The 24,409-nt window shown below is 32.8% G+C and overlaps 1 protein-coding gene across 5 annotated transcripts in view; it reads right to left on the bottom strand.

Annotated features, from left to right (window-relative positions):
• FSTL5 (follistatin like 5) overlaps nt 1–24,409 on the bottom strand; it is a 798,802-nt gene that overhangs the window by 90,425 nt on the left and 683,968 nt on the right. For all 5 annotated transcript variants that reach the window (XM_036233987.1, XM_036233990.1, XM_036233989.1 and 2 more), the window contains 2 exons: nt 8,936–9,097; nt 4,185–4,319 (listed from right to left, as the gene is read on the bottom strand). In XM_036233987.1, the coding sequence (XP_036089880.1) occupies nt 4,185–4,319; nt 8,936–9,097 (297 nt within the window). The remainder of the gene's footprint in view (nt 1–4,184; nt 4,320–8,935; nt 9,098–24,409) is intronic.

The raw sequence follows: 24,409 nt of genomic DNA, 5'->3' as shown, positions 1-24,409 counted from the left end.
TGGGCATGGCTTTAATGCATAGATTACTGTAGCCAGAAAGGGCATTTAAAAATCATAAAAATAAAAGAGTCTTCTAATCCATTAATATGGAAAGTCTTTACATTTATTTATGTCTTCAGTTTCTTTCCTAGTTTATTATAGCTTTCAGTGTACAAGTCTTTCACCTTCTTGCTTAAGTCTATTTCCAAGTATTTTACTCTATCTGATGCTCTCGTAAATGGGATTGCTTTTGTAATTGCCCCTCAGACATTTCATTATTAGTGAATAGAAATAAAACTAATGTTTATATGTTGAATTTGTATGTTGCAACTTTACTGAATATGTTTATTAGTTCTAAATGTGTGTGTGCATGTGTGTGTATAGTTTAAAGTTTTCTATACGTAAGATCATTTCATCAGCAGAGACAATTTCACTTCTTTCCTGATTTGATGCCATTTATTTCTTTCCCTTGTCTAAGTACTGTGGCGAGAACTTCCAGTACTATTTTTAATAGAAATGGTGAGAGTGAGCATCCTTCTCTTGTTCCTCATCTGAGAGGAAAATATTTCAGGTTTTTTTTTTTTTTTTTTTTTTTTTTTTTACCATCAAGTATGGTGTTAGCTGTGGGCTTGTTATATATAACCTTTTTATATATGGACTTATCATATATGGCCTAAATTTCACAAGCTTGTGTTTTAATTCTTAAATCTATTTTTACTATGTCAATATTCTTATCTTTCCTAGATATGAAACGTTTTTAATATATTGTTCATTTCACAGAGTTTTATGGTGCTTTTGCTTTTTGAGGTACATTCTTTCCACACCTAGTTTGTTGTGTGTTTTTATCATGAAAGAATGTTGTCAAAACGATTTACCATGAAAGCTGTGTCATATGTTTTATCTGTGTCTACTATTTGATCAAGTGATTTTTATCTTTCGGTCTTTTGCTATGCAAATCACATTTATTGATCTGCATATGTTGAGCTTTCTTTACATCTCAAGGATAAATTTCACATCATGGTGTGTGATTATTTTAATCATGCTACCGTTACATTCAGTTTGCTAATATTTGGTTGAAGAATTTTGCATCTATGTTCATCAAGGATATTATCTATAAGTTTCCAAAAGCACAGGTAACAAAAACAAAAGTAGACAAGTTGGACTATATTAAACTAAAAACTCTGTACAGCAAAGGAAGCAATCAACCAAGTGAAAAAAACAACTACAGAAGGGTAGAAAGTATTTTCGACCAATATATCTGATAAGCATTTAATTTCCAAAATGTATAAGGAACTCCTATAACTCAGAAAAAAATGAAATAACCCAATTAAAAAACGGGCAAAACTTGAATAGATACGTCTCCAAAAAAGACATGCAAATGGCCAATAGATATATCAAAAGGTGTTCTACATCACTAATTGTCAGGGATGCAAATCAAAACCACAGTAAGATACCTTATCATACATATTAGGATGATTATTATCAAAACAACAAAAGATAAAAGTCTTGACTAGGACACAGAGAAGTTGGAACCTTTCTTTGCGCACTGTTGGTGGGAAGGTAAAATGGTGCGGCCACTATAGACAACATTATGGAGGTTCCTCAAAAAAATTGAAAATAGAACTATCACATGTTCCAAAATCCCACCTCTGGGTATTTATCCAAAGAAACTGAAATCAGGATTAAAGTGATATCTACACTCACACATTTATTGCATCATTCGCAATAACTAAGAGGTAGAAACAACCCAATTATATGTCAACAAATAAATGGATAAAGTAATGTTAGGTATACATACAATGGAATATTATTCAGCCTTAAAAAGAAGGCAATTCTAACCATTTGTGATAGCATGAACAGACCTGGCAGATTTTGTACTAATTGAAACAATCCAGTCACAGAAGGACAAATACTGTATAATTGAACTTACATGAGGTATCTAAAAGACTCGAAATCATAGAAGCTGAAAATAGAATGGTTGTTGTCAAAAAATGGGGAGGAGGAAGAAATAAATAGTTGTTCAATGGATATAAAGTTAGTCGTACAAGATGAACAAATTCTGGTGATCTGCTGAACAACTTAGTCGCAATAGTTAGCAATATTGTTTTGTGTGCTTAAAATTTATTAAGAAGGTAGAACTCATGTTGTATACCTACCAAAATTAATTAATTGACTGATTGATTAAAATCCATTGGTTTTCGCTCTTCATCCTTGAAAATGTCTCATAACTTAAATACCTAAATAATACATACATACATATATATATATATAATGTTCAGATTTAGGGAAAATGCTTTCTAAGTCCTCTACTTGTATTGTTTCTTATAAGATGACTTTGAAAGTTCTATGTAGATGTAGTAAGGACTGTAGTGTTATACCATGTAAAAACACTACTTCTGATTTTAACAGCATGCTACTAATATATAACCTCAAAAACTTATTTCAAGTGTGTTATTTTAATCTCTATGGGTTTAAAGTGAAAAGTAAAAGTGAAGACATGATTTCAGAAACTGTTTATAATTAAACACATTCTCATGATTAAATTTATGAATAAAATTATATTAAATCTTCCTTTAAAATTGTCTTCAAATTTGCATGCTGGTAGATAGTGATTTATTGATTAAAGGAAATATGGCTAAGTGTTTTAATGTTGTAAACAGGGAAATATATAAAAAATGCATGACTGACATTAAAAGAAAATCAGAAAACAGAGTCGAAATTAAAATCTGTCTCACAAACGTCATCGTAAAAGACAAAGAACACTGAAGTCTTCAATTACTTGTCACCTAAAGTTAATTTTTTAACAGGGAGCGGAATGCAAATTGGCATTAAGCAGAAATACATAAGGGTAAAGAAATCATTTTGGAACTTATCTAGGTTATTAAATCTAGCTTTTTTCCCTCTTTTTTTCACCTTTAGAATTTTCTTTTTAAATATTTGCTTGTAATGACAGTTGTCTTAGCCAGATCAAATATAGAAGAAAAAAAAATTGATAGTTAGGACCTGGATAAGATCCTCTTTTCTCATTGAATCCAGTCATATCTATATGTGCTCATTGATTGAAAGAGAAATAAGATTCTTGGGACAATGCTTTATCCTTCTTTAAAAACTGAGTTCAGAGAAATGGTCACACCAAAGGAGAGGAATTTCAAAATGTCAGGGCCCTGCAAAAACTTAGGTTAACAGGAGGTGTGAATGGGTATAACAAATCAAGCTGCGAAGCAAGGAGTATAGCTGACTCGAACAACACAGGTTTGAACTGAACAGATCCACTTACATATGGATTTTTTTTCAATAAGTACTGCAAATATACTGTCTCTTCCTTTTGATTTTCCTGAAAATATTTTCTTTTCTCTGGCTTACTTTATTAAAATAATACAGTATATACACATATAATATACAAAATATGTATAAATCGATTTTATGTTATCAGTAAGGCTTCAGGAGTAGGTTATTAGTAGTTCACTTTTTGGGGAATCACAAGTTAGATTTTCAAATGTCTGGAGGGTCCCACCACTAATCCCCATATTGTTCAGGGGTCAAGTGTACATCTAAATCCAATTCCAAAACAAGCAATTCAACTGTAACCAAAAAACCATCTTTAGCGTCTCACCCTGTCCAAGTCTCTTGCATCCAGTAATTTTCCTAAACATAGGACAGCACATTTTTGTATTCCTTCATGATCCAATCAGCAGACATGTACAGTAATGATAAAGAATTTCTAGCACTAAACAAAGAACAGCCCATGGAGTGGTATTGGTGCCACAGGAGTGAGTGTCTCACGGTGGCAGTAACCACAGTGCCTGCTGCAGAGAAACAACGCTCCAAAGCTATTGCACCATTGACTACAGTACAATGAACAGAAACAGAAATACATTAACCTATTAAACCTACAGGATGTCCCTTGCCTGTATTTTGGAGTTTAAATTTCCCAGGTCATTTGGGAGAGGGATTCTGCAAGGGATTTGAATTCCTGTATGAGCAAATGAGGCCTGAAACATCATATGTACCTTTGCAAAAGAAACAGTCATTTAAGTGTTATCAAAAACTTCACAAGCTTGTTTTTTAACACTGAAGTCTACTTTTAATCATTCAAGATTTCTATCTTTACTAGATATGAAACTTTTTTAATGCATAAAGGCTTAAACGTGAGGTTGAGTGCAAAGTTGCATGTATGTGTGTGCGTGTGTATGTTGAATACATACGTGTCTTTCTAGCAGAATCTTCCACAAAAAGAGAAGAGATGTCCTCATCCACTCCTGCCTCGTTCTTTGCAATACAGGTGTAGGCTCCCGTATCTTCATAACGTACATTGCTTATATGGACCTCGCTGCCATTTGCTGAAAACAGAAGGCAAAGGCAACTTGTAAACTCCAGTTTCAGTTTTGGTACAGTGCTTTCTGATTACACAGTCAAACAGTTCTCTTAGCTTGTCCTAATTAAACTATTTTCCTTCCCGCCTCCATGCTTTGGGGGCATGCCAAATTATTCCCAGAGCATTCAAGTGTTTCATAAACTGTGCTGTCATTCTATCACAGAGAGCCCAAGACTCTATATCAAATGCACACACTGTATATTTTATATTCATTTCCCATTTCCTACATTGCATAAGAAGTTCATATTAATAACTATAATTTCATTTATATTTTATTTTAATATTCAGATTTCACTTTGTCTTAAGCTTTCACAAAAGTTTTAAATGATACCAATATGGCTAACTACAGAAAAATACAAATAAAAAGGCATTTTTATAAAGAAATTAAGTGAGCTGTGTCATGTAAGTTTATATGATTGCCACTATCAAGTATGTTATTTAATCTATTTAATACATCTGGAATTATTAGCTAAGGAGAACAGAAAGATAATACATGATTTGCCTGCAAGATTTTTAGTCTTGTGCCATAAATATACCCAAAGTGAACAATATTATAATATGGAAAGTCAATGTGTAACCAATAGGTTAAGAAAATGATTAATGCAAACTTTTAAATCTTGGTAAAATAATATTTTAAACTAATTGCTGAATAATGAGTTGCATTCCCCAATGTGAAAACCAGGATAAAAGGAGCCATTTACCACATGCTGACAATATTCGAGGTGCTTTCCCATGCATTATTCCTAAATTATCCCAAATAATATTTAATGTTTACTTTTTTTATTTATATGAACCACCTTTATGGAAATATAACCCACATACTATGCACTGCACCTTGTTGAAGTGTACAATTCAATGGCTTTGAGCATATTAGCATACAAATATAATCGTCACCACGGTATTTTTGTTTGTTTGTTTGATCAAGTATTCGACACTCATAGAATGACCTTATGCAAATCACTCAGCTCAAAGGGCAAGAGCTGGACTCCTGCTCTCTGAAACTGTAAAGTTCATTTTTTGTTGGGCTCATGTAGTTAGGTTTCTTTCTCTCCTGTCCTGTCCTGTCCTGTCCTGTCCTGTCCTGTCCTGTCCTGTGGTCTCCTCTCTTCCCTTCTTTTCCTCCCCCTCACCTTCCCTCTGCTCCCTCTCCTCCCACACCCTCTTCTCTCCATTCCTCCTTTCCTTTCCATATGTGTCATGAGAACACCAAGCACCAAGTGCAGTAGCAAGGGAAATGACTATTTGTGATAGGGGACAATTAATCGGTATGGCTGTTGGGGGGAAAGAAGGTAAAAATCATTGAGAAAAGATCTGAAATGTCACCCCTAGAAGCCAATGGCTCTCAAGGGATATGAACGGGATGTGGGGAGGCATTGCGTCTTTGAGGAGAGATAATCATTCAAATCACTTGAATGTCTTTCTCAATTTATAAAGATTACTGTGCGCCTCTGTTCCTCCCCAATTCTTTTTTTGAGAATTACGACTCCAAAACCGAGGTTGGCAAAGTTTCTTTTTGCTTTTGTTTTGTTTCAGCTGTAAAAGGCCAGACAGTAAATATTTTAGGCTTTGTGACCCGCACAGTCTCTGTGGCAACTACTCACCTCTGCTATAGCAGCAAGAAAGCCGCTATAGACAGTATTTTTAAAAATAAATGCAGCTGTGTTCTAAAAACAAAAAAAAAAAAGTAAAAAATTGCTGTATTCACAAAAACAAGCAGCTTTCAAGATTCGGTCTGTGGGCCTTAGCATGCAGCCCCCTTTCTCTAAAAGAGAGAGAGCGAACCACGTATTTAAGTCTGCATCGGCTTCTTGCTTTATGTGAAATGTGGCACCCTCCGGAGAACACACTTTTCTTTCAAGACTCACACACTTGACCTAAATTCCCCAGATTTTTTGAAACATCCATCAACTTATTCCCTTTTCAAATTCTCTCTTCTTATTGTTCTTATATTTCTCCTAACCTAGATGCCCCTCTCTCTTTTCCTCCTTTCCTACGTAAGATACCATTTCCAGATGTTTTCCAGCGCCCGAGCTACCCATCGCCTCATCCATTCATCGTCCTGGCCCGTACGCCTACTAACCTCCCAAACTAGAACAAGCCGACATATGTCAGCCCCTCGTATCCCCGACACCTATTTTTTTGAGTAAATTATGAGACTATTGTATTAGTGAATTTATAAATTTTCACATTTATCGTTTTCGATTTGCAGGATGTCAAAAATATCAATGCTACTTGATATCTTTATTTGAGTTTTACAATTGGATGCCTTTCCTAACCTACTCTACTTTCACTTTGAATCTTTACTCTTTTTATGATGTTTCCCATTATAACACTAACTGTAAATTATGAACGACATAGACGTGAGTAGAAAGTAAACCCAAATCAGTTCACCATATAAACATGCATGAAATGATCATTTTACGTACCTTAAACTTATACAATATTACATGTCAATTATATTTTAGTAAAAGCTAGAAAAAAAAAATGATAACCCCAACTTCCTGTTTTCATCTACATCTTCACCTTTATTTACTTCTCAATGGAAATTTTCTCTGTTTCTTTCTAAGAAAAATCTCCTCTCTTATCTTGCTGATTTCTACAACTGTTCATTCTTCTCCTCCTCCACTACCTACATATCTCTTTAACTATATTCCTTCAAACTGATAAATTGCCCAGCAAATAAATATCTTCATTAGTCCCTTACAACAGCATGTGCTTTCTTTTTCTTTCTTTCAAAATATGAAGAGATTTTTATACTTCTTACCTTATTTTCATTTCTAAATCCACTAAAGATTGATTATTAACAATACTGCTTTTTCCAAATGTCACAAGGATAAACTAATCACATAACCCATGCACACATTTTAAAGACCTTCGTTGACCTTTCTATGCATCTGACATTATTGATCTTTTTCCATCTGTAGCTCTCTCTTTTTTTTTTTTTAACATAGTATTACCTTGTTCTCTTGCCTTTTATTCTGATTTTTACTCTCATTGTATTATTTATCTTGATTTGCCTGCCAAAAAATGTTTCTGTTATTCCAGGAATTTGCTTCCTTTCATTATCAGAGTATTTCTTCCATTGCCGTAATTATTCAATTAGTGCCTGGACTTGGACCTCACATAGAAATGCTAAATAAGGTTTCGATTGATAATTGAAGAATGAAATAACTATAGTATTTGGTAATATGTAACCATATATAAAGCCTCATGGAATTTCACACTCTTATGCCTCCGGATCTCTCTCTCAAAACTTTACCAATTTTCTCTTGTTTTTAAAAATGAAAATAGCTATTTACAAGCGTCCCTGTCCTTTCAATGTTGAGTCTAGAGTGTAACCCCCTCCCTAAATCTGTTTCCTATATATTCCTGGAAGCAAAGATATAAGTTCATATAACATGGTCTACTGCTATTAAATGGGCAAGAAATGACAAAATCAGAATCTAATTAGACCTTTTTTTCACTTTAATTTCTGTCAATCAGATCTATCCTCTTCTGAGATTATAGACATTGAGATATAATCAATAGATATAAACACGTAAATTTGTTGGGCCTACTTATATCAATGTAGAGATTTCTAGAATTTGGGTTTTAAAGGTCAGAAATATATTAAATGTCATTTTTGTCTTTTAAAAATAAGTAAATTCTTTAAAAAGATTTGTTCAGAAATATATACTGTTAAAACATATTTGCTGTTAAAGTAGAATAATATGTCTATGCTTTAAAAATGATTTTAAAATAAAAATATATTCATTTCCAAAAGTATGAAGGAATTTAAAGGCATGGGATAAGGAATAAAATGCCATGCAACAGATTCTCCAGTAAAATGAGTGTGTACTATTCTTGACAATGGAAATACGATTTGTACATTTCTTTACTTACTAGTATAATAAACATCTATGCAACCGTCTCTGTGTTATTTAGATTATTTGATGTTACAAAGATTGTTTGGTTTTGTTTTTCATTGACCATATACTTGTAATTATTATACTCTTTATAATAATTGATTGATTATATATACACAGTAGAATACTCCACATAGAATAGTTTATGTATTACAATGCAATAACTTCATAACTTTAAAACAATGTGAACATGAAACTTTTGGTAACATCTTGATATTTTTCTTTTTGCATATGTAAAGTATGCAGCAAAATATTCACTCAAAACTTTCTATATTATGAACACCCTTTTTAATACATATTTTAATATATGGTTTAAACATTTAAATCGTTCAGAAATATGTTCTGTGAAAAGACCCAATTATTTTGGTGAGCGTATCTTTTATAATTCAGTGGACAAGTATTTAAAAGACAGATAACTTTATATTTTACTTATCACCAAAATAATGACATAACTAATCATCATGACAACACTATTATTTAAAACATTAAAAACATAAAGGACTCTATTTCAAAGATAATGTCTTAGGTGCAATCTATATACTTTTTCCCATTAATGAGTTCTGTTGCCACCAAACCTCATTTTCTCTTTTTTTCCAAGTGATATAAAATGTGATATAAATTTTAGTATAAGTTTTCTTTATGATCATTTAAGAGAAAAAATGCAAGTAAAAAGCACCTTGAAGTGTGAGTTGTTTAGACAGCTTCGGCGTAATGTCGATTCCATTCTTTAGCCAGCCCAGCTGAGGGTTTGGAATGCCTTCTGCATGGCACCTCAGACTTGCAGTGACCCCGGGTTCCCTAGCCTGACTCTCTGGATACACCCGAATTACTGGAGGAACTGAAAGAAGAAATGGAAAAGGAAATGAATTAGTACTCCATACTCATCATTTCATTTTCTAAAACAAAGAAGAATTGCAATATAAGAAAAATACAAATGATATATTCTAATGACGTGTATTCCAACAGTTTTTAGTTTCCAAATATCATTATCTACTAAAAGATAATGAGTTCCTTGGATAAAAACTATCTTGAGACTGTGCTAAGGAAAAATACAAGCTGAGCCTGGGATATCTTGCTTCGGTCATTAAAGAAATTCTCAAAAAAGTGATAAAAAACATATTTTTAAAAAGACATCATGTATACAGAGATTGAAAGAACTTATTGGTAAGAGAGTAGTAATTGGTAAAAATTATTCCTGGTCAAGTGACAACACTCCACGACTGATGTGCAGATACAGTGTAATCCCTATCAAAAATTCAACCGCACTTTTCTAGAATTGGAAGAGATAATTCTCAGGTTCCTATGAATTTACAAGGGGCCTCAGCAATCTTAAAAAGGAAGAACAAAACTAGAAGTTTCTTAACTCTCAACTTTCACGCACACAATGAAGCCACGGTTACTAAAACAATGTCGTAGTGGCAAGGATAAAAATATGAATCTGTCGTACAGAGTTGACAGTGCAGAATAAACATATATCTATAGTCGATTGATTTTCAGGAAGAATGCCAAGAAAGTCATATCAAGAACTGATGCTGGAGCAATTGGACATCTGCGTGCAAAACAATGGACCTCTACCTTGCACCATATATAAAAATTAGCTCAGAATGAATCAAAAACCTAATGTAGCAGATAAAACAATAAAACTCAGAAGAAAACATAAGGGCAAATCTTCTTGACTTTGCATTTGACTGTAATTTCTTAGATATGACCCCAAAACACAACCAACAAAGAAAAACATATAATTGGACTTCTTCAAAATGAAAATATTTGGTGCATCAAAGGACACTATTAAAAAGGTATAAATACAATTGACATAGTATGAAACAATTGCAAATTATATGATAAGAGACCAGTATCCAGAGTATGTAATAAACTGTTACAACTCAGCAGCTAACAGACAGCTTCTTCTGCCTAGCAAAGGAAACCATCAACAAAATGAAAAGGCTACCTACGGAATGGGAGAGAAAAATTGGTAAACCACCTTTTCTATAAAAAGTTAATTCCAAGATATACCAAGAACTCATATAACTTAATAGAAAGAAATAATTTAATTGAAAAATGGGCAATGAACCTAAATAGACATTTTCAAAAGAAAAAAAAATACAATGTCCAACAGGTACATGACAAGGTGTTCGACATCCTTGATCATCAGGAAAATGCAAATCAAAACCACAGTGACATATCACTTCGTATCTGTTAGGTTGTCGGTTATCAAAAAGACAACAGATAAATGCTGTCAAGGGTGATGAGAATAGGGAACACTTGGACACTGTTGGTAGGAGTGTAAATTGGTACGGCCACTATGGAAAACGGTATGGAAGTTCCTCAAGAAATTAAAAGTAGAACTAACGGATTCCTCCCGAACTTTAGCCTCAATATTCTCTTCAGTAAAAATTTGATTTATGTCTCTTTTTACGCTGATATGTGTCAATTATTATGGCGATAAAAAATAATATTAGCAGCAGTACTTTAAAAGTGAAAACTGTAACATATTTATAGACATCATAGAAAGGACCTCATACCAGAACAAACCAAAATCACTGAGCCTAGCTGTTCTCAAAGTTTTTATTATTTCATGTCTTTATTCATAGTTCATATATCTATTTTACCATTACTATCTCATAAGATGATAAATGTTTGCTGTTTTAAGCCACTACATTTTAGAATATGTATAATAACCTTCTTGATAGAAGGATTCTGCCTTATTCAATTATCATATCTCTATACATAGCTGCGTGACTACAGTACTTTATAGAGTATCCAGAAGTGGTCCACAGGATGTACATTACGGAGTTATCACACTTATCTCTTCTTCACACCCACCTTTGCATCTGATGTTTAGCATGACCATGAGAGCATACATACCCTGCATTTGCCTTAATAAGAATACGATTTGATAAAGAAAACAGTAGTTTTCCGCTGAAGAATTTTCTGCAGGAGCTATCTTATCATAAGACAGCGGATAGAAGTTTTGTTCAACTGAACTCGCACTTCGGTTAGTGTATAGACTTTGAACTACCTGATTTCTTTTCATTTCACCCATCAGAATGCCAGCCAAAGATGTAAGGTCAGTAACCACTATAAGACTCTTTTTAGAGCCTTAAATCCAGCCAAAGTTAATTTTATCACTCTCCTTTCAGTTGATTGGAGGAGCCACCCTCTATATAAATTTGATTGACTAATGAATGTGTCAGCCTTCCAGATTTACTGAAATTATAAAAGCAATGCAAATCATTATACTAGTTGAAGCCACCAGGTCAGGACTATAGACATGCCTCTTAGCCTATTGGCCTCTTAGTCCCCTTTTTTGCCTGTATCCTAGGGATTTTTTTTTAAATTAAGTTTATTGGGGTTACATGGTTAATGTAATCATATAATTTCCAGGTGTACATTATCATTTAACATCTGTGTATTCTATTGTGTGTTCACCACCTAAAGTCCACTTTCCTTCAGCTAGCATATATTTGATCCCCTTTGCCCACTTTACCCTCCCCCATCCCCCTATATTTGACCCCCTTTACCCTGGTTACTTCCCCCCTCCTCCCATCCCCTCCCCTCTGGTAACCACTAGTCCATAGTCCATGTCCATGAGTCTCTGTTTGTTTGTCCTGCTCATTTGTTGCTTTTAGGTTTATATCCCATGTATAAGTGCTTTCATGTGATTTTCAACTTTTTCTGTCTGGCTTATTTCACTTAGCATGATTATCTCAAGTTCCATCCATGTTGTCGCAAATGGCAGTATTTCATCTCTTCTTATGGCTGAGTAAAATAGTCCAGTGTATATCTATACCACAGTTTCTTTAGTCAGTCATCTATTGCAGGGCCCTTCGGTTGCTTCCATGTCCTGGCCACTGTGAATAATGCTGCTATGAACATTAGTGTGCGAATATCTGTATAGATATGAGTTTTTAAGACTTTGGAGTAAATACCCAGTAGAGGGATTGATGGATCATATGGTAGATCAATTCTTAGTTTTTTGAGGAACCTCCATACTGTTTTCCATAGTGGCTGTACCAATTCGGAGTCCCACCAGCAGTGTCTGAAGGTTCTTTTTTCTCCACATCCTCTCCTAACATTTGGTATTACTTGTCCTATTGATTATAGCCATTCTAACAGGTGTGAGATGGTATCTCATTGTGGTTTTGATTTGCATTTCCCTAACAGCTAGCGATGTTGAGCATCTTATCATATATTTTTTTGGTCATTTGTATGTCCTCTGGGAAGAAGTGTCTGTTCAGGTCCTCTACCCCTTTTTTGATTGGATCATTTGGTTTGTTGTTGTTGTTGTTGTTGTTGTTATTGAGTCATATGAGTTCTTTGCATATTTTGGATATTAGGCCCTTATCGGAGGTGTCAAAATGGATTAAGGACCTGAATATAAGACCTGAGGCAATAAAACATATAGAAGAAAACATAGGAACTAAACTCAAGGACCTTGGACTTAAAGAGGATTTTATGAATTTGAGCTCAAAGGGAAGGGAAGTAAAAGCAAAAATAAATGAATGGTACTACGTCAAATTAAAAAGCTTCTGCTCAGCAAAAGAAACTGTCAATAAGGTAGAGACAACCATCTGAATGGGAAAATATATTTGCAAGCAACATCTCCAATAAGGGCCTAATACTCTAGGAATCTTAAACTAGACTCCTGCCAACTTATAACACAGAGACAAAGGGGAGTGGAGGGGTTCTCAGAGAGGCCCGATAATCCTTTGATGCAGCTGGGACTTTATCTTGTGTATTGCTTTTAATAATTCCAGGGACAGAAAAATAACACACTTCTGAAGCTCTGAGCATTAGAATTCTGCTATACCCTTCCCCCTCTCCTAAATATAATTCAAAATAAAAACAGCATATACTAATAAACATCCACAACCACAATGGGAAATGAAACCAAGCTATGATGTGTTTTTTTTCCCTTGATGACTACTTTGTTTTAAAATAACAAATACATTTTCAGGCAATAGTTCTAATAATATTCTATATCAGACTTGCTAGTGACATAGAGCATGGATTTAGCCTCTTTTGATATATCTAGCACAGAGTAGTGTTTGTAGTATTTCATTATATTGAAAGTTCAAATAAATAACTTTTTAAAGAGGTATGTTAACACATTTTCAGCAAAACCACATTCGCCATAAGATCTAGTGTAAACAGACTCAAATACTCAGACCTAATATCTACTCTCTTAACAACCTGGGAGTTAGGAGATGAGCTTTTTAGAATGACTTATATAGAGAGCCAAAATGGATAACTACTCTTAATGAATATTTAATAAAAGCCAGTGTATCTTGCCACAGAATTTAAAGCCAAGGCAAGGATCAATTCTTCTTGCAACATTCTTTGGAACAGTAAATAATTGAGATGATGTAAATATATTTGAAAATTAATTTGAAAGGAAGTACATTAATCACCTCAGTGATAACAGTGGATTCTACATTTTTCATATTAGAAAGTATAGATATTATATTAGGCACTTATGCTGTTGCTGATACTCTCCAAAGGACAACTTTTCAAATAAGATGTTGAATTCTTCCCCAGCATTCCTAGCAGTTTCTATTTTATTGATATACTTGTACATGAACCGAAAGAAAAACAGTGAGCAATAATTTTTGTCATATTGAACATTTATACCCAAATAACTAATATATGTATTAAAAATAATAATAATCTCATATAATATGTTTCTCATCTAGTATAATTTTATCAAGCAATTGTCTTAAAAATCTCTCTTAACTCACATAGAAATGAAGAATAAGTGATTGCATAACAACTATTTAACCTCAGTGACAAGCTACACATTTAAAAGTAGGTTATTTTTCCCAGGATACATATTATGAAATATAAATGAGGATTGATGGAAGTCTGAATTAAAAAGTCAATAATCCTCCAGAGAACCTTTCAAGCCATTTGTTACAGACATTTTTAGTTAGGAAGTGCACTCTATGAACTTGTCTTTCCTTTCTTTTGGCAGTGCATAAAAAAAAAAGAAACTGATGAAGAACACCAAAGGGTTTGCACATTGGATTCAGGATCAAATTTGTGCGCAGTTTCTTGAAAATCTTTAAATGAGATTCCTAATATTTTAAGCAAAAGGTGATGATATTTAAATTTTTAAATTTCCTAAGGATGTTCAATGTCACTGACTGCACTGGTTAGCTTTATATGGTATAATATCATCAAATAAGGTGAAATAATATTAATATTAATATTAAAGAATATAATATCATGCATGTGTATCTACAAACATTTAAATAGTTAAGATTGATATAATTCCATTTTGTTCTGTAAAATATAACCAAATAAGTTGCTGCTCCTTAAAATGGAGAATATTCGAGAAGATGTAAATATATAGACTTTATTCCTGAATAAAATTTAAGTATAATACCTGATTTTTAAAATTTTGAGTTATAAGATAACAGTTTACAAACATGAACTGAGCAATTTGCGAGTGTGGCACATTGTGCTCAGTGACCGTCTCTGTTTCTCACATGTTCGACCTGATTCCGCGAGTGTTGAGTTCAGGTTTTGAAATTAGCCGAAAAGAACACTAAAAACAAATGCATTCTTGGCCTAAATTATCTTAGCTGATACTAATCATAAAATAAATGTTTTCATGGAAGTATATACGGAAATTTGACTACTTGCAATCTAATATAAATTCTGAATTAGGTTTTTAGCAGTAATATGGAAGGTATATTTGAGGTCTTGAAAAATTATTTTTTTTAAATGTAAAGTTCAAATAAATTATAAGTGCACGTATAGTATTTTGGAGTGGTAGTAATAATGCAACTCAAATAGATTCGATTTCTCAAGGAAGCTGAAATATCATATTTTTTATCACCCAGTTAAATTACACAGTACCACCATGTGACTAAATTGAGCTAATATAATAAAATTGTATTTAATTTATCTAACAGTTCTTAGAGCATAAATTATATATCATTGAAAACTGTATATATTAAAAATGGAAATGAGACTCTAATACTAAAATTATTGAATTTAGAAATCAAAAAATAGATAAGCTAAAGATAATAAAGTATAATTAGTATAATTATGTTTTCTTAGATCTTTCTTTCTAAAATATTTGGGGTTTATGTGAAATAAGTTGTAAATATTTATCAGTTCAAAACCATGAAGTATTTAATAATATTAATAGGTATAAAACTGGGTGAAAGCTGATGGATATATTTCTCAAAGGTCCATAATAATTTCATTGTGTTTGAATAAATCAGTGCTTTTCTCAGTATTTCAAAGATCTAATAGAATTATGCTAGTCTAATAATCCTTCTAATAAGATATTAGAATCTAATGGAAAAAAAACAGACCTCATGCTTTTTTTCCTCCTTCAACTTTCATTCTATGATCTTTCTTTAGAAGTTTCCTCACTATTGCCAGAAAGTACGGAAACAGCACAATCTGGGTGCTTTAAAAGCCTGATTTTAGAGTCAGGAAGCAGAGATCACTGACCCAATACAGTGACCTCACTCTAACTGAAACGAAAATGAATTTAAAGTGCATCATCGGGTCACAGGTATGTAAACAACAAAACACTGAGAATTTTTTTTTCTCTTTCTTGATGCCATTACCTTGTACTCTTGAAGGATTCTATCACAAATTATTCACACAGCTGTAACTGTTAGAAAAGGTTCTAAGAAAGCTTGAGGATAAGAATATAAATGTGTCTAAGCAGTGCTGACTCACAGTGGCATCTGGATTGTTTTGTTTGTATTATGACTTCCTTTGTCATTAAAGCAACTTTCCTATGAAAAATTACAGACTGGGTTTAATAAATATTTTAAATGCTACTGAGCTTGTCCAATGCCTTTTGTCTCTGACATTATTAAAGCCATCAATATCTCTTTAACTTTGTCCCAAAGCAGCCTTTTTATATTCATGACTTTCCCACTGCTTTTTGTCAATATTACAAAACTCTCTGATCATATTTTGCCAGGCTTCATGAAAGCGAAGAGGCTGCAACAAATGTTGCAGGTAAAATATAAATTAACAGCAACATCCTTATGGTCATAAACTTTTGTGATTTTTCTTTCTATTTATCTTACGGTAGTGTAAACAAAAATCACAACCTTTTAAGGTGTTTTTTTTTGAAAGGAATAGCAGTTTATTCTAATTTAACAGATCTATTCTGCTGATCCTTAAATAAGTGGCTTTTAATCCCCAATTTTGATGTCTCAAAAGTCATCGTTTTCAGAAAAACTCTGGAACACAAAAGAACACAACAAAAGCATTTAAGGAATAACACATAGGATACTGTTTTTCTAAATCTATGTTTTGGGGACAACGAGATTTAATTAAATGAATTGGTACATTAAAAATACATGCATTTAAAGTAGGATAAATAATGATAGATTACTATGCTAACATTTCGTAGGAATTCCTTTTCCCAAAACTTACCAATATATGAGAGTGTCTATTTTTCCACAAATTCATGTGAAATATGTTACTAATCATTTTATTTTGGCAAATAATTCCTCATTTTATGTAAATTGAATTTCATTGATTGCTACATGGGTGAATATGGTTTGCATACTCAAACCAATGTATACTCATTATCCATTCTGATTATTTCAATGAATGACCTGTTTATAGTCTTTACCCATTTTTTTCTTGTTAATAAGTACAAATACTTATTCCACTAGAAAAATGTATACTGAGCCTTTATCCCTTATTTGTGCTGTAAATAGTTTATCTAGTCTATTTATTTTAAATAATTACAATATGGAATATTTTTATTTAACATAACCTGTCAAACATCTCTTATAGTACTACTAGATTTCTTGTCTCATTAAAGAAATACATTCACACTGCCATGCGTAGTTGGATATTTTAATAACTAATAAAGTCCTAATATTTAATTTATTTTTAACACAATTGTCACTACACACCTATCAAAATGGCTAAAATAAAAATAGTGACAATGCTGAATGTTGGCAAGGATGCAAATTAACTAAATTACTCATACATTGCTAGTAATAATGTATGGTGATACGGGCACTCTGTCAGATAAAAAAGAACAACTAAACACACAACTACAATACAATTCAACTCCCGAGCATATATCTCAAATGAAAATTTAAGTTCACATAAAAATCGCAACATGAATTTTTTTTGCAGCCTTATTTATAATAGACAACAACTGGAATCAGCCTAGATGTCATTCGACAGGCAAATGGTTAAACAAACCTTGGTATTTTCATACCACGAAATACTATTCAGCAGTAAAAGGGAACAAACTATATGATACACACGATAAGATAAATGAATCTCCAGATAATTATACTGAGTGGGGGGAAAAAAGTCAAGAATATATATAGTATTTTTCCATGAATATAACATTCTTGAAATAAATTACAGAAATGGAGAATATTACTGGTTGCCAAGGGCGAATGAGGGGTTAGGGATAGGAGAGAAGTGAGTGCGGGATCCTTGTAGTGATGGAACTTCTCTGATTCTTGCCCCTGTCAGTTCCAATATTCTGGTTCTTATGTTGTACTATAGTTTTGCAAGATGCCAGCAGTGAGAGAAAATGCGTAGAGGATTCAAAGGATCTTTGTGCATCGTTTCTTAAAACTGCATAAGAATCCACAATTATTTCATGTTTGTTTGTTTTTTAGATTTATATCCCACATATAAGTGATGTCATGGTGGTTTTCAACTTCTTCTGTCTGGATTACTGGGTAGGAGGGAGAGGGGAAGGGTAAAAGGGGCCAAAAATGTGAAAGAAATCTAACTATGGGCGGTGAACACACAATGCAGTATATATATATATATATATATGTATGTATATATATATATATATATATATATATATATATATATATATGACTTACTGTTGAATTGTACTCTTGAAACTTATTAGATTTCATTAACCAATGTCACTATAGTAATAATAAAAAAGAATCCAAAGTTATTTCAAATAAAAAATTTAATGAAAATATTATTGGCCCATCTTTAATAAAACATGGTTTATTGCAGTAGTGGAGAGAAGTCCATCCTGAATAGCTCAAAGAAAATGAATCATTTGATTGGAACCATCAAAATGCCCTTCTAACGCTCTCAGGCAATCCCTTGCTCCCTTGTTCCTGGTCCTTCCATACACTCTGCATCCTTATAGTTCCGGTTCCCTTGCGCCTCTCTTCACATGTCTCGTTGCTAATGTGTGCCCCGACTAGGCAAGAGTGCTTATTTATTTTTCACATACCTAATGGATGCTGCCACCAACCACTAATGTAAATTATCTCTCAAGCTAATGCCATCGTCTACTAAAAAATGTCATACGGCTATAAGTTTATTTGCAAATTATGTTGCCAGCAACATTAATCATAATGTCCAGCCAAATTAGAAAACTGGGAGTCATCAGTGACTTGTCCCTCTAATTCATTAGCAACATTCCCAACTAATCCACAAGATAATTATTTACCGCAACCTATTTATTCTTAATGTTCCCTCAATTTTATCCCAGTTTAGGGGTTTACTAACCTTAAAGATACTCTAAACTTAGAAAGTTCACTATTAGTAGTCTTCGATAATGTAAATTCTGTTAACTGGCCTTCTTACCACAATCCTGAAGAAATCTATTATCCGCATCACTACAAAAATTATTTTTCCATTGAAAGTAGGGCATTACTTGTAATCTGCTGAAGGTCTTTTTTTATATCACTTCTTTTTAAAATTTTTTTTTCAGAATAATATCCAAACTACCTAATATAAAATATCCTTTTTAAAAATCTGGTCTTCACTTGCCTCTCAAAATTTATGCTTTACCGACCCTTCCTTAAGCACCTTCGTGAATGTTTCCAAATTATCATGTTCTTTCTTCTGTTACTTTGATTCCTCTTTCCCCTATTTTATTCTTTCTCTTCTTCTTCCCCTTCACCCTTCCCTCCTGCTTGCTCCATCACTGCCAACTCTTCTTCCTCCTTTTTCTCTTCTCTTTTATTTTCCTCCTCTTTTTTTATTATCCTTCTTTTCTTTTTTTCATCCGGCTCCAAATTTTTATATTCATGTTTTAGTTTCAAAATCTTCACTCGACGTCACAATCTACATATATATAGCTATCTACATATATAGATATAGATATAATTATAATTATACAAATTATATGTAGATTCTATCATCTAACATCTATCTATCTATCATCTATCATATTCTGTCTATCTATCTGTATTTATTATAGGAATTTGACCTTACACAACTGGATAAACAGCCTCCGTGAAGCTGTTGTCTTGTTGTCTGATTCTGGAATTTGAAGCACACAGGGCAGACAACCCAAGAGGAAGATTAATGGAAATTACGAAAATAGGCAAATCCACAGAAAGAGAAACTAGATTAGTGGTTTCCAGGAGCTGGAGGGTTGAGGCTAAATGCCAAGTGAACCACTAATTGGTACCTGGTTACTTTTTTGAGGTGGTAAAAAATATTGTGGAATTGGTGGTGAAACTTGTACAATTCTGGGAATACAACAAAACAACAAGGAATTGTATGCCGTAAAAGGGTAATTATTATGGTACAAGAATTATAGCTCGAAAAATGCAAAGGAAAAATAAAAAATAAAAAGGGTAGAAAATTGAGTGTAGTGTGTTACCATTTGGCTAGGCTGAATTACATTTCCAAGAATTCCCTCTCTTGAATGTTTCCAGTTGAGGTGGGTCATAAGAGTTACTATAATTTTAATTTTGTCCAAGGTTTGATGGGCAGAAGTAAAGCCATTTTTGAATGTTGGGGCAAGGTCCTTGTGTGATCTCCTAGCTCACAAATATGGTTGCTGATCTGGGGCTCTTGTGGTCGACTGGGGTGGGGCAGCGGCCAAGCCTACAACTGCTCCAAGTTTCCGCCAGCGTTGTCAGATCTTGGGCATGGTGTGCCGTTAGTTCTGAACAAAAGAAAGCCAGAATCTCAGGACATTAACCTCACAGTGGCGGCAGTGAGAATTGACATGGATACCAAGCCAGTCTCGTGGGTTCCAGTTCATGGTGACAGGTTTGTATTTTCCTTTGCTCTTCCCAACTTAACATTCATTTTCCCTTCTCCAATTCTCTCAATTCTGTTCTGCTGATTTACACAGCTATCCTATACCAGTAGGTCAACTACATATATGTATGAGGAAACGAATGAATGAGAGCATAATATCAGCTTCATGTTCGAATAGTCACCGTCGTTCCCTGCCTCAGGCTTCATTTTAGTTTCTCCCTGCTAAGGTGCTGCTTGTGTTTATAGTTGCTGTTCTTGTCAGTCACATCGTTCTAAACCCTCTGCTGCACCTGCTGATGCTCTGGCACCTGTCACCTACAACACACAATCTGATCATATCCTAAAGGTCAATAGATATCACCACTGCTTTCTGCTCCTTTCTTCTCTGTAGTCTTGTCCCTTAATTAGTATACATCTTTAAGAATCTAAATCTCCTAAATTATTCAGTATCACTCTGACAATTTGACCAGACCAGACAAGATAGCATAGAGATTATTCTAGCCCAGTGTACTGTAGCAAATTTGGAAAAATTAAAGATATAATTTTAAATTATTGAAAAGAGTCAATCTAATTAGAGTTTTCTAAATAATAATCTATTATTATATGTAATTGAACCAAAATTAAAAAGACAATAAAATTATTAAAATAATCATAGTAGAGTGCTAAAACATAAATATGTAAATTTTACCTGTTGAAATATTTTCTGCATATTAAATTAGACTAAATAAAAAGAGATATGATTCATCTACCACATGGCTAGTCATCGTTCAATTTTTTAGCAGAAAGTATTTAATATTAAATCTAATTTTCTTTAATGATTAAATTTATTATTATTAAAGTGAATGAAATCAACCTAGCTAAACTTAAATCGACAAGCAACATTTATTATTAGAGGTATCACATTATTAATTACACATACATACACAGAAACATATATACACATACATATATATACACACACATTATCTTTATATAGTTTCAGTATTTACTGTGACATAATAATAATTTACAATAATCACAAAATAAGGAATCATCAGTTTTGGAAATATAGTCCTTTAAATACTAAAGTCTTGGTTTTCCTTATTTTAGAAGAAACTGTAGTTTTCAGTTTTATCAATAGATGGCACTACTAATTACCATTTTTTTTTTTTGCTACACTATCACTTAAAATATTTGCCAAAATATATCAGTTGATTTAATAATATACCTTTTCTTCTACAAAACTTACTTTCCATAAATAATTTTTTATTTCCTTGACATAGTGATGTTACTTTAAAAGATTTGCTTTCAAAAGTGATACTATCAATTTCAATATGATAATTGCTGTATAATACACTGTTATCGACAAATTTCCCAGATACTTTCGAAGAAATCTTTTATTATTATTATTTTTTAAGACATTCTGAGTAGAGTTTATGAGGAAGATAAACTGTTTAGTTCTGAGGGTGTTGTTCTCATTGAGTGGTCTGCTTGGATATGACTTGCTTTTATTTTAAAATAGTGGCCTTAAATCAAAAAACCAAATTGGAGGAAACTCTAAATTTAATAGCATAAATTATCTATTAATAGTGACAGAGCATTACCGATAGTCACAAATGATGTATTTTCTATTGTTAATTCCTTATGGAACATGTGAGACACAAAATCATCCATATTTTGTCATGAAGCATACTCCTAAGTCACTATTACAAATGCCAGTGTATAGCAAAACCTCCTACTCGCCCTCTGGCGAAGCTCATTTAAACTAATTTGAGTTAGCCGGAATGTGGAGCTTGAAGCAAAACAGAGCTTCTCAGTCCACCTTATTAACAATTAAATGATCAGAGACTGCCAATCCATACTGATTTCTCATTTTCTTTCGTCTGTCATGATCATCGTATTCATCATAATTAGCAATAATTACAACATCTCTTAATGCTGTATCAATACGGGGTATTTATTGACATCAAACTTTTAGAAGTCTGCTTGCCTAATGATCACAACTAAATTGAAACCCATTTGTACGTAATGTATTCTCAATAAATATATTGAAATAAATCAATATGCATATTATTTGAGGAAAAAAATGTTCTTTGCCTGACCACACCTTTCTCCCTGACTCTCAACTATATTTATCTAAATGAATGGCAAGCTTGCTATTAAGAGAAACTTTAAGCAAGCCAAGAATGTCTCCTTATCCCATTTTGAAATAGTTTCTTTTGCACTTCATGCACAACTTTTTGGATTTAGCTGCCTTCTCAAATTTCCAAAAGGCTGTATGGGTTGGAACTCTGTCCTTGTTTATGCCACCAGGACATTTAATTAATGACCTAAGCTGCTGTGAGATTAATCTAAGCACTGATTTCCTCATAGGGTGAGGGTACTATATCTTGAGACACAAATATCATGAGTACATATAGAGTGACCAACTTTCCCCAGTGCTCACACCATTGATTACTTTTATTCTGTTAAATATTAAAATGTGAAAAAGTCTTTAGTAGTTCAATAAACAAAATAGATTAAGATTTGATTATTACTTGCTATTTGCAAAATACAAAATTAAGCCTATAGAGAAACCAATGGATTTTTGAAATATGACCTTTGTTCTTTGGCTATCTAATTACGAAGCTCTCTATACATTAAAAACCTAAAAGAAAAGTGGCATGAAAATCAAATTAATTACTTCTAATGAAAAAAAAAAACAAAAAACAAAAAACAAAAACAACGTAGTAATGCAGGGCGTATGAGGTGGAAGAGATTACTGTGAAATGCAGTGTTCATTGAAACCTTCATGGAAAACATGGAACATAAATTGAGCCTTCAGAAAATGAAAGAAAATGAATCTGACTTAAATAGGCCAGAGACAATGAGCAACTCATACAAGGCAGTACTCACGCCTCGATGACGTTAAGAATTAATGTTGTGCAAGAGTAAACTGCATTGAAAAAGAATGAGAAATGAATAATAAAAGTAATGTAAATAAATCATAATAGTCACTCAAGTATAAGAAAAGCATAAAAAAGGTATTAATCTGGAGAACTCTTAAAGTCTGTATGCAGAATGTGAAAATGCAATCTTATATTTTCTCAGGTCTCCAGAAAATGGTATTCTATTGACTGAATTAGTGCTACAAATGATGTTCTGTTTTATTGTTAAATTAATTGTAAGTGTTCTTTCCATTTGGTCAAGTTTAAAAATGTCACAATTATCAAAGAATGAAATCAAATTTACTGATATATTGTATGGTACAATAAAGTATACCAAATGATATAAAGATTAGTTAATGAGTCTGGTCATGCCACAAACACTTGAATTATACTAAGCTATGATTTTGCAATTTTCAAATGTCTTACACTTTTGAATTGAACTATAATTTAAGCATAATATGGAAGAAATAAAATAAATAATACACATAAAATGAAAAATTTTTAAAAATATGCCATCATCGGTAACAACAAAACAACACAGAAAAAGGTTAAGTAAATTCATTCATTTAAATAAAGTAAAATTATTTTTAGAACATATGGATTAACAAGTACACATGCAAATTGTAAAAGGTGCTTAAAATCTAATTAAGCTATCCTGAGAGTGCCCTCATGCTAAATCTTTAAGATCAAATAAGCCTCATTATCATATTAACCTTCTTTCGACTCTCTTGTTATACAAGTGTCATTACATTAATTAGCCATTATACTGTTCTTGAAGTGCTGACCACCTCAGGTGTGTTTTGTAACATTATCCAGTACTTTTATACACAGAAGTAGTCTGTGAAATATCACTCCTGTTGACCTGTGTAAACTAGTCCAGCAAACCAGGTCATGCTAATTTAAAAATGAGTATAGATATAATCAGATTATAATTTTATGAAGGAAAATAATTTTGCAATATTAAAAAAAAACAAGATTCGGTACATTCACTTACCCATAAAAGTATATAAGTATAATCATTCATACCATAAAAGAATTCTGGCTGAATGAGTCAATCGTAGATGAGTACAAAACAGGAGTATCTAAGAATGAGTCATCTACCTGAGAGATGTGCCTGTGTTAACAAAAAGATCCACACGCCTCTTTGATTCATGTCCAGGACTGTGTCTCTCCCCAGCCATTACTAAGTCCAGAAGTAAGAGGATGGATGAAATGTCAGTTTTATGTGTTTTGAGAAAGACTGAGCATATTCTGCT

Source organism: Rousettus aegyptiacus, unplaced genomic scaffold (assembly GCF_014176215.1).
Source record: "Rousettus aegyptiacus isolate mRouAeg1 unplaced genomic scaffold, mRouAeg1.p scaffold_m13_p_16, whole genome shotgun sequence".
NCBI classification, from domain to species: domain Eukaryota; kingdom Metazoa; phylum Chordata; class Mammalia; order Chiroptera; family Pteropodidae; genus Rousettus; species Rousettus aegyptiacus.
This window is presented reverse-complemented; position numbering and strand designations above follow the sequence as displayed.